The sequence below is a fragment of the Triticum urartu genome, chromosome 3A (genome assembly GCF_056163025.1).
Source record: "Triticum urartu cultivar PI428250 chromosome 3A, HENAU_Tu73, whole genome shotgun sequence".
Lineage (NCBI taxonomy): Eukaryota > Viridiplantae > Streptophyta > Magnoliopsida > Poales > Poaceae > Triticum > Triticum urartu.
The window spans coordinates 460,533,169-460,545,005 of record NC_141875.1 but is presented as its reverse complement, the minus strand read 5'-3'; the positions used below and the strand labels follow the sequence as shown (position 1 = coordinate 460,545,005).

At 52.3% G+C, this 11,837-nt stretch overlaps 2 protein-coding genes across 2 annotated transcripts; one reads left to right on the top strand and one right to left on the bottom strand.

The window, feature by feature from the left end:
- The first annotated feature begins 204 nt into the window (after positions 1 to 204).
- GNL2 (GNOM-like 2) lies at positions 205 to 5,007 on the top strand. Its single transcript, XM_048707990.2, has 2 exons — positions 205 to 1,630; positions 1,698 to 5,007. The coding sequence occupies exons 1-2, from the start codon at positions 555 to 557 to the stop codon at positions 4,780 to 4,782; spliced, it is 4,161 nt and encodes a 1,386-aa protein (XP_048563947.2). The 5' UTR covers positions 205 to 554; the 3' UTR covers positions 4,783 to 5,007.
- Positions 5,008 to 5,159: 152 nt separating this feature from the next.
- Positions 5,160 to 10,376, bottom strand: LOC125544342 (Alcohol dehydrogenase transcription factor Myb/SANT-like family protein). Its single transcript, XM_048707991.2, has 2 exons — positions 9,251 to 10,376; positions 5,160 to 5,476 (listed from the first exon to the last, which is right to left on the bottom strand). The coding sequence occupies exon 1, from the start codon at positions 10,320 to 10,322 to the stop codon at positions 9,279 to 9,281; it is 1,044 nt and encodes a 347-aa protein (XP_048563948.2). The 5' UTR covers positions 10,323 to 10,376; the 3' UTR covers positions 5,160 to 5,476; positions 9,251 to 9,278.
- Positions 10,377 to 11,837: the final 1,461 nt, after the last annotated feature.

Here is an 11,837-nt window from a genome sequence, read left to right as displayed (position 1 = left end):
CTCGCCGGAATTTTATGGGTTTGCGGCTTTTGCGAGGTCTGCTAGAGTTGCTCTAACTAGAACCTCTTTACCTGCAGTTGATAGAGTATTTTCTATCCATCCCTGTACTTTACTCCATAGACAGTCTTTCAAATATTTAGCAGGCTAAACTGTACGTGTTTGGTTGGAAAAGATGATCCAATGTCGAGGACTCGGTACTCATTGCACGAACCAAATGCTATTTTAATTGCAAAAGGAAAAAAGAACCATTGCTATTTTTAGAAAATCGCACTTCTACATGCAACCGTGAAGAGTCTGCGGTCTGCGACAGTAGCATCGTTTGCTGAAGAACAGAAGAAAGAAAATTAAGGGCAGCAGTCCAAGATTAGGAGGAAATCACTCACCACTTGGCAAAAATGGACATGAGCGATGGGGCAACTCCCTTTCGCTCCTCACGTTCATCCACCATATTCGCGTACGTCCTCCAATATTCAAAGTAGACAGAGCCTTCCCCTGAACAAGTTAATCCTCCCCTTGACCTCGGGGAACCCAATAATCCTTGACGCCGGCACGCGATGGCAAGGACGCCGGCCTCGGACGACGACGACGATGGCCCGCCCACCTACACCGTGGCACGCGGGACTCGCCGTGACCCCCGGCTCAAGGACCTCGGCATCTCCTGCATGCTCAACACGGAGGTGGCCGCGCTCCTCGCCGTCATCCGCCGTCGTCCGGACCCCTACGCTTACCTCCCTCCGGCGGTCGCCGCTGCCGAAGAGGCCGTGTTCGCAGGCCTCATCCAGTCCCTCAAGAGCCTCCGTGCCCTCCTCTTCCAGCCCCGCCACGGCGCGTGGCGCTGCTCCGACCCGTCCATGTACCTGTCGCCGTTCCTCGACGTCGTGCAGAGCGAGGAGGTCCCGCCGGCGGCCACCGGCGTCGCCCTGTCGTCCGTGCTGAAGATCCTGCGGATCGACGTGTTCGACGAGTGCTCGCCGGGCGCCCGGGACGCGATACAGGCCATCCTGACCGCGGTCACCAACTGCCGCATAGAGCGCATCGCGGACGCCGGCGCCGAGGAGGCCGTGCTCCTCCGCGTGCTGCAGGTGCTCGCCGCGCTCCTCCGCGCCCGCGCCGCGCCCCTCCTGTCGGACAGCGCCGTGTGCACCGCGGTCAACACGTGCTTCCAAGTGGTGCAGCACGCGGCCAGCAGCCGCGGCAGCGAGCTCCTGCAGCGCACGGCTCGGCACTGCATGCACGAGATCCTGCAGGCCGTCTTCGCCCGCCTGCCGGACATCCGCGACGACGCTGAGGACGACATGTCCGTCACCTCCGCGGCAGGCTTCGGCGCGCGGTGCATGGTTGATGTCTTCAACTTCCTCTGCTCGCTGCTCCTCAATGCCCCCGACATGGTGATGACGCCCGAGGGGCACGGCGCGTTCACCTCCGAGGAGGACGTGCAGCTCTTTGCCCTGGTGCTGCTCAACTCGGCCGTGGAGCTCGGCGGCGAGGCCATTGGCAAGCATCCCAAGCTCTTGCGCCTCATCCAGGATGATCTTTTCTACCACTTGATCTACTACGCCACGGAGTGCAGCCCTCTGGTCCTCTCCATGATCTGCAGCACGGTTCTCAACCTGTACAACTTCTTGCGCAGGTATGCACCCTTAACTATGTCATCCGAGTCTGTGGTTGCTCCCGTTTTGAATGGCATCTTGTTCCAGGTTCCTCAAGCTCCAGCTGGAAGCATTCTTCATGTACGTGATACTCCGAGTTGGCAGCGGTGCGAGCGGGATGCAGCTGCAGGAGGTAGCGATCGAGGGGCTCATCAGCTTTTGCCGGCAGCCAACGTTCGTGATCGAGATGTACGTCAACTACGACTGCGACCCGCTGATGCGCAATGTCTTCGAAGAGGTCGGCAAGCTGCTCTGCAAGGCGGCGTACCCGCTGTCGAACCCGATGACGACCGTTCAGCTCCAGGCGTTCGAGGGCCTCGTCAACATGATCACCACCATCGCCGACAACGTGGAGGTGGAGAAGGCCCCGGACCAGGAGGCGTACAACGTGGAGATCTCCGAGTACCGGCTCTTCTGGCTGGAGCGGTGGGACTCGAGCGACGACCATGGCCACGAGACCTGGGTGGACTTCGTCCGCAAGCGCAAGCTCAAGAAGAAGAAGGTGGCCATCGCCGCCAACCACTACAACCGCGACGAGAAGAAGGGCGTCGAGTTCCTCAAGCTGTGCCACCTGGTGCCCACCCCGCCGGACCCCAAGAGCATGGCCTACTTCCTGCGCTACTCGCCGGGCCTCGACAAGGTCAAGATCGGGGAGTTCCTCGGCGACCCGGACGAGTTCAACCTCAAAGTGCTCAAGGAGTTCACCGACACCTTTGACTTCAACGGCTCCATCCTCGACACCGCGCTCCGCACCTACCTCGAGTCGTTCCGGTTGCCCGGAGAGTCGCAGAAGATACAGCGCGTTCTTGAGCACTTCTCGGAGCGCTTCTACGAGCAGCAAACGCAGGAGGTGTTCGCGACAAAGGACGCCGCCTTCATCCTCTGCTACTCCGTCATCATGCTCAACACCGATCTGCACAACCCCCAGGTGAAGAAGAAAATGTCAGAGGATGACTTCATCAGGAACAACCGCGCCATCAACTCCGGCAAGGACCTTCCCAGGGAGTACCTGTCCGAGCTCTTCCACTCCATTGCGGTGAACGCCATCACCATGTTCAGCCAGGGCGCCACCAACGTCGAGATGACCACCAGCCGGTGGGCAGACATCGTCAAGCGGTCGCGCTCCATCGAGCCCTTCACCCCTTGCGACTTCAAGCACAAGCTCAGCCGTGAGGTGTTCATTGCCGTCTCCGGTCCGGCCGTCGCGACGTTGGCCGCCATATTCGACTACACGGACGACGAGGAGATCCTGAACCAGTGCGTGGAGGGCTTGATCTCCGTGGCGCGCATTGCACGCTACGGGCTGGAGGACGTGCTTGACGAGCTCCTCTGCTGCCTCTGCAAGTTCACGACGCTGCTGAACCCCTACGCCACCACGGAGGAGACCATCTTCACTTTCAGCAATGAGCTCAAGCCGAGGATGTCAACACTGGCTCTCTTCACCATCGCCAACAGGTTCGGCGAGTCGGTGCGAGGCGCTTGGAAGAACATCGTCGACTGCCTGCTCAAGCTCAAGCGGCTCAGGCTGCTACCCCAGTCGGTGGTCGAACAGGACGGCAGCGTGTCCAGCCGTTTAGGCCCTCGCCCCAAGTCAGATTCAGCCGCCATTTTCCCCTCGTCGCACCGTGGCGCCGGGACAAGCCGACATGTGTCCGGCATGATCGGCCGGTTCTCGCAGTTCCTGTCTCTCGACGGCTGTGGCGAGTCGCTGCTCTGCGTCGGCAACGAGTTCGAGAACAACCTCAAGATCATCCAGCAATGCCAGATCGGCAGCATGTTCACGGAGAGCGGGAAGCTGCCTGACGAGTCGCTGCAGAACCTTGGGCGGGCGCTTATCTTTGCGGCCGGTGGCAAGGGCCAGAAATTCAGCACCCCGATCGAGGAAGAGGAGACCGTGGGCTTCTGCTGGGATCTCATCTTGCTCGTCTCCCTGGCCAACCTTCATCGCTTCGCGTCCTTCTGGCAGCACATGCACGACTGCTTCACGGCCGTGTCCATGCTGCCGCTCTTCTCGCCGTGCCCTTTCGCGGAGAAGGCCATCGTAGTGCTCTTCAAGGTCGCCGTGAAGCTGCTCCCGGGACAGGCCACCCCCGACCGCCTCGCCGAGGAGCTCATCTGCAAGTCGATCAACCTGATGTGGAAGCTTGACAAGGAGATCCTCGACACGTGCTGCGAGGGCATCTCGGAGTGCATCGTGAAGCTGATCATGGAGCACGCCGGGAGCGTGCAGACGCCGCTCGGGTGGAAGACGCTGCTGCACCTGCTGTCGGTCACCGGCCGCCACCCGGAGACCTTCGACCAGTCCGTGGCCGCGATGATCAAGCTGATGAGCGACGGGGCGCACATCTCGCGGTTCAACTACGCGGCCTGCATCGAGGCGGCCTTCGGTTTCGCCGCGCTCAAGATCAGCCCCCTCGAGATTAGCACCAAGATCCTGGAGCTGATGGCCGAGTCCGTGAACTGGCTCGTGCAGTGGCACAAGTCCGGCTACTCTGACCCGGGGAGCAGCAACAGCTTGTCGTCGGTGGAGGACGCGTCGCGCATGGGCAACCTGGCGACCAACATGTTCATCAAGCTGGCGGAGACGCTGCGCAAGACGAGCCTGGTGCGGCGGGAGGAGATCCGCAACCAGGCCGTGAGGGACCTCGGCCGGAGCTTCGCGCTGGCCGCGGCGGGGGACCTGGACTTCGGCCCTGCGGGCTGCCTGGCCTGCTTCAACCTCGTCATCTTCGCCATGGTGGACGACCTGCACGAGAAGACGCTCGAGTACTCCCGGCGGGAGGGCGCGGAGCGCGAGACGCGGAGCATGGAGGGCACGCTCGCCGCGGCGACAGAGCTGCTGGCCGACGTCTTCGTGCTCTTCCTGGGGACGCTGGCGCAGGGGCCGGGCTTCCGGACCTTCTGGCTCGGCGTGCTGCGTCGGCTGGACACGTGCATCAAGTCCGACCTGGCGGCCGGCGGCGGCGCCGGCGTGATGCAGGAGCTGGTGCCTCGGATGCTCAAGAGGATGATCGTCGAGATGAAGAACAAGGAGGTGCTGGTGCAGAGAGACGGAGACGAGCTCTGGGAGATCACCCACATCCAGATCCAGTGGATTGCACCTGCCGTCAAGGAAGAGCTGTTCCCCGAGTAGTTAACCTCACAGAATAATGTTTGGAGAACAGGAAAAATTAGATTCATATACTTTGTAGGTCTGAATTACCTGTTTAGCTTGTCGTGTATAGTTTCCAGTTTGACGGCTGGCTTATCTGCATCTGCCCATTTTTTTGGTGCCAACTTACCATGCCACAAGCTTGAACAATGATCGTTCAGGGATAATTACTTGGTAACTGGTAAGGCGGTTAATTACTCAACTCCACAAGCTTTACAAAGAATATGTGCAATTTGCACCAACTTTAAACCAGAGAAAATAATAAGCGAGACAACAAGGAATCAAAGACTTGAAAAAACAACGAATGACTCAAATCTGGGCAAGTACAGCTGCAAACTAGCACTACAAATTAGCCAAGCTTATATTGGTCAAATCACATGTTATTGATCCATATTAATTTTCATCCACGTGGTCATCCCTAACTGGGGAAAATACAACAATTAAGTAATCACTGATATTTTGTTCAGCTTCACACGAGTGATACAAAAGATAATTATACAACAAACTGCACGGGGCGTCGACAGATTGAGTTAAACTCGGATATCTGACAGTCCTAATATCTAACAATACCAATCGTAATTAAGGCTACCGGATCCAACTATTGACATGATATCCCCATTTTGTGTCTGAAACACCTTGTGGATCCAACTATTGACATGATATCCCAGCTTTGTTCCTGCATCACGGAGATTAAACAAGTCATCTTCCATGTTCAAGTTCTGGACTGTTTAAATTCTAGTACAGGACAGAAACCAACATTCTATCTGGATAAAACAATGTGATTAAACCACGTGTGCAAAAAGATAAGGACCTTTCACCTTGTTAAAAACAAAAATGTGGACATGACATATTATTGAAAATATTATGAACAATGATGTGGGATTTTCACTGCAACAGGAACTTCCATGAACTATTTGGTCAACATCCAACATCCTGGAGTTATGTAATGGTACTCCAAGTGGTTGTATTAGTGGTACTCGCCAATATTTAGGAATTATAATCGACTACTTGTACATATATTACAAAAGGGTGTGGTAACAATAGGTAGTTGTAGTTCATGACACCAACTAAAAGGTACTCACAGGGATGCATTCAAACATGTCAATCATAACCACACCAAGCAACAAGCTCCAAGGCTCCATGCAAAGTTGGAACTTCTATTCTACGCCCTCCGTTCCTAAATACGTATAAGTCTTTTTAGAGATTGCAATACGGACTACATACGGATGTATATAGACATAATTTAGAGTATAGATTCACTCATTTTGGTCCGTATGTAGTCTATATTGGAATCTCTAAAAAGACATATATTTAGGAACGGAGGGAGTAGTTTCCAAGTGACTCCCACATCACCAAGGATTTATTAGCACCAACCAAAGATAGAGGTAAACCAAGTATCAAACATAAAGGAACAGGAGGCACAGTATTTCAACTAGTGCATACTGAGGTAGCACTCCAACAAAAAAAAACTGTATTGAAGAGTGAAACTAAATAAATATCCATGTGTTTGCTGTGAAATCACTAGATAACACAGTATAGCTCAAATTTCAGATACGCATAGTACTGCTTCGAAAATTTCTAATTTTGTGGTAACTTGTAAACAAACACACTCAGTCTTTTCATTTAAAGCATGGAAACAAATAACCAGCTTGCAAAGAGGACTTATCCGTCTTTCCGTCATTAATTTTCTGAAGCATCATTTGACAAAAACTGAGGTGACACACTTCCCAAGAAGATACTATCTTGAGCATGTATCGTAATGAAGTATAAACAAATGACAGCCTCCATGCTGCTGCTTGAAGATACAATAACATATATTGTGATCTTTTTTCGAACTTCATTTTTTTCACAAATACGGTTCTTAATAATTTGTAAAGGGGAAGTGCATATTTGGCTAACATTAGAGCCGTAAATCAAGCTCAACGAGTTCCATCTAAGCATAGATAGAGGTCATAAGATATGATTCAGAGTGTGCAAAAGAACACCGACAACATATGCATATCAAATCTTTCATAGTCGAAAGCCGCAAACACAAGTCAACATATGACCTAGAAATTCCAATAGTAGGATATCTTTCCCTATATCTCAAATAAAGTCCTGGTGGTGGTGCATGGTAGTCGGTGGGCTCTGGCTTGTTGGGGTCACCTTGCGGTTGGGCAGCGGCGTGTGGGCCATGGCATTGTTGGCATGGTTGGCGGCAGCAGCGGCAGCGGCGTGCGTCATTGATGGTGGTGGTGTGGGGGTGCCGGAGCCTTGGGTCAAAACATAACTCCACCTTGCTTGCCATCGACGATGACGGCGCCCATGGGCGTTGTTCCCCTCCTTGGAGGTCCATTGTGGGTGCTCTGGCTCATCTCCCGCCATCAAGGGTTTAGTTTCTCCGAGCGAAAGCTCGAGTTCCAGGTTTTTGCTGGAGCGGGCGACCGTCGCGTCCTCATCGCTTCCTCCTTGGAGGCACCGTCTCGGGACGCCATGACCTAGCCAGATGAGCTTTTGCCGCGCTGAGTTGTGCTGACAGCGTTCAGTCGCATGGGTAACTAAGCCATCGGCTCGGTTGTTGTGCGGCCTTGGAGCCGGTGTGGAAGTTGGAGCGATGGCTCCGGATTTTGTCATCTAGTGAAGGATGCCGACGCTGGTCCCTTAGGTGGCAGAGCTGTCTGCTGGCTTGGTGCGCGGCCTCATGGCCGATGTGGAAGTCAGAGTGGTGGCTCCAGATTTTCATCTTCATGGGAAGCCGGCTTTGGTCGCTTGTGTGGCAGTGTCGTGGGCCGGCCAGGTGCCCGGCCTCAGGACCGACGTGTGTGTGTTGCTTAGGGTCGTAAGTTGGAGCGGCGGCTCCAGATATGGTTACGGTGGTGTTTTAGGGTGTCTTCTCTGGTTACTAGTGTGTGGCCTTGAGGCTGATGTGGATGCCAGAGCGGTGGCTCCGGAATCTGCCGTTGCGTTGTAGGGTGTCGTCTCTGATCACTTGGGTGGCAGAGGCGCTGGCTCGTCTGGCGCGGAGCCTCGGAGCTGGTGTGTGCGCGTGTCGCAAATGTATCGATTTTCAGCCAGATTTCCTTATTAACTGCTCAATTCTCTTCTTCTTAATGAAAAGGCAGAGCTCTTGCCGGTTGCTTGAAAAATATCTCAAATAAAATTTTGAATTATTCTATGGTACCAACACAGATCTAACCTAGCATATGTCTCCAACAACTCATAGCTAGTCTCATTCTCCTATAGAAATGTAGGCAGAGCTCTTGCCGGTCGCTTGAAAAAAATCTCAAATAAATTTTTGAATAACCCGATGGTAGCAACCAAGATCTAACCTATAGCATATCCTATATACCTAAGAGATTCATCACCACTAACTCAATTATCTTAACATGCAACTATGCCAACTCACCATGCCACCATGCATGCCCCACTAGATTTAATTCTCTCAACATGCAACTATGCCAACTCACCATGTCATTATGCATGAAAGAACTCACATTAACATGCACCATGCATGCTACTCATATTCAATAAATATTCTACAAATTTATAATAATAAAGTGTGTGTACTTTAGTTTCTATTCTCATATTGCTAACACAAATACTAAAGTTTCACACTGCCAAATCTTATAGAAATAACTGCATCCAGTTCCCGCAGCAACGTGCGGGGTATCATCGCTGATCTCATTCTCCTATAACAATGTAGGCAATTTTAAGGCAAGGCTTGGTACTCATTTTGTTTCTTTTTAGTCTGCATATAACTTTTGCCTGAAGTCAAAGTATTTCTTGTTTGACCAAACTTATAGAAAAAAGTATCAACATTTACAACGCCAAAGGAATATCTTTAGATTCATTATGGAATGTAGTTTCATATTATGTATATTTGATATTGTAGATGTTGATATTTTTTATACAAATTTGGTCATAGTTTGTAAAGTTTGACTCGACACAAATCTTATATGCGAAGTAAAAAGGAACGGAGGGAGTACTTCGACATATTTCCCTATAATTACCACAGTCATTTGTTGCTATTGGTGTCATCTAAATCATCAATACACTAAGGCAATTAGCTGTGCCTTCTCATAGGATTTCATTTTCCTTGCACGGACCTAACATCAACCACATTATAATTCTCCTAGCATGCTCCTTCTAATATATGTGGATACAGATTATACCTCAAGCAAAATTTTGAACAAATCATAAACGCAAGACCCTACAAAATAATCAAAGGTGTCATATCAAGGCTCAACCGCTCAGAATGCTGGCATGGGTGTATAACTAATAGACCTACCAAGTACAGCTGGTCACATCTATTTTACTTTCTTGAATGATGTGTTGAGTTCTCTATATGAAATTAAAGATAGGCGCCCACCATGATAAGCCATAAAGCATGAGGAATGCAACGTAATCTAAATACAATGCTATGGAACATGATTTGGCCCACAATTTGTCATCTTGGATGAAATGAACCAACCTCATTTGCTGAACTTGTACGTGCTGGGCTAAGGAGAAGCATCCAAAGCGCCATTGTTCTGCTCCTCAACACCATTGTAATCCTCTAATCTATTGTTAACAGCACCATCCTTTGCATCCTCCTCCTCAAGACTCGCTATCTCCATTTGTGCCTTCTCCAAAATCTCTCTCCGCCTCACCTCAAGATCCCTTTGCATATCCTTCCGCATACGTTTCAACTCCGCCATGTGCTGCCTCCTGCTACTCTCCACCCTCTCATAAACCTCCCTAAGCCTATGAATTGCCTCTGTGAGAATCGCATATTCCTCCCCCTGTACTGCGACAGGCTCGTATGTCTGTTTTTCCCTCAATTGCACATCTGGCACTGAATTCCCTGGTACCACTTTGCTACATCCAGCGAGCACAAGCTCCCCAACGTCCACCCCCCATGAACGGCGTGGCACTGGATGCGTGTCACGGCGCCGCGTCACGAGAGGAGTTAGTGGCGGCAGTAGTGGCGGCGGGGTCGGCGTCGGTGGGCACATGAGGGACAGCATCTTGTCGAAGTATACCCATTTGGAGGGCGCGGGGTTGCTGGAGCGGTGGGCAGCCAGGCGGGACCTCTCCTTCTCCTTCCGAAACATCTTCCTGAGGGTGTCGATGCGGTTGCGGCACTGCGACTCGGAGAAGTATCCCGCGGGGCGGGAGGCGGCGGCGGCTACGATGCGGGAAACCTCGAGCCACTCGTCGGCGCTGAGGCTGCGGCGGCCGTCGCAGGCGAAGCGTTCGCCCCAGGCGTCGAGGAGCGCGAAGGTGGACTCCTCCGTCCACTCAGGCGTCGTGCGCGGGGCCGGAGCTGAGGGCGCAGAGCGTGGAGCGAACTCGAAGCCGAGCGCATAGCGGTCGGTGCGGCGACGCTTGGAGCGCGGCGAGGGGGAGGCACCGGAGGAGGAGGGCGATGCAGACGGGGAAGCAGCGGCGGCGTCGTGGTCCATGTGCTGGGCTAGGGTTTCGGCTGGAGCTGTTCGGCGATGTGGATTAGCCGGAACGATTGCGAGTCCGGCGAGGTTGGGAGTAGTACGATTTTTACGCATGTATCGCCCACTAGTACTTCGACGGAAAATCTTGTGCCCGTCAGATTGGAGATTGTGCGGGCAAGATCGCGAGGAAAGAAATCTTTTTGGAAAGGGCGCTGCTATCTTTCGGTCGACCGATCCAAATTTCGGCCTCTGACTATAGAATATCTTTCATCCTAGTCGTTTAATTCTCGTCCCGTCAATCTTTCATCTCTCACATATGTGCATTTTGGGTCAATGAAGTCACGGGCAGCCCCATCGGCCACCGCCACCGCTGCAGCTCGTAGTTCGCCCCCATCGCCCACCGCCACCGCTGCAGATCTTAGTATGCCCCCATCGGCCACCGCTCTCACTCATTGCAGTAGGAGTTGTCCGCTCGTAGCAATTGGTCGCCATCGTCGTCAGTTGTGGCTCGCCGTCAACTCAATGCACTCGATTGTGACTCTTGCAGGACAAATCTCGAGCAGCATGCCTGACTCCTCTCGTCGCCGCTGCAGCCTCCTATATGTTGTTCGGAGTCCCGGATTAGATCATGGACATGACGAGGAGTCTTGAAATGGTCGAGAGATAAAAATTGATACATAGGACGATGGTATTCGGATACTGAAAGTGTTCCGGAGGGTACCGAGTACATATAGGGTCACCGGAAGAAGTTCCGGGCACCCCCGGCAAAGATATGGGCTTAATGGGCCAAGGGAGGGACAGATCAACCCAAAAGGGGCGGGTGCGCCCCTCCACCAGGACGGCCAGCCCTAGGGAAAGGAAAGGGGAAAGTGCAAGTCCCTCCTTCCTCCCCCTCCTCAAGGGAGAAAGGAAAGGGGGGCGCCACCTCCCCCTTCCTTCCCCTAGCGCCTATACAAGGAAGGGGCGCGAACCAGGGCAGGAGCCCAAGTAGGATATGGCCCCACTTGGGGCGCCCCTTGGCCTCTCCCCTCTCCCTCCCACCAATATATATATACTAGGAAAAATGCCCGTGCATTGCAACGGGAGAAATCATCCATGCACCCCACTTGTGAAAGAAAACAATGTAAATAAAATTTGAGATCTTTCCAATTGCCTAACATGAGAAATTAAAATTCTTTTAGTGCACATATTCCGCAAAGTAATTAAAGCGAAGCTTAACATTCCAACTCTATAAGATCTCTATACGTGCAGAATGAAACACTTACTTTGGCGTTGTGGCTAGCTCATTCTACAAACAATCTATTGATCCCTGGTTCAATCGCGGCTTAGACATTACTGTTCGAATGCTAGAGGAAGGGGCGCGAACCAGGGCAGGAGCCCAAGTAGGATACGGCCCCACTTGGGGCGCCCCTTGGCCTCTCCCCTCTCCCTCCCACCAATATATATATATATACTAGGAAAAATGCCCGTGCGTTGCAACGGGAGAAATCATCCATGCACTCACTTGTGAAAGAAAACAATGTAAATAAAATTTGAGATCTTTCCAATTGCCTGACATGAGAAATTAAAATTCTTTTAGTGCACATATTCCGCAAAGTAATTAAAGTGAAGCTTAACATTCCAACTCTA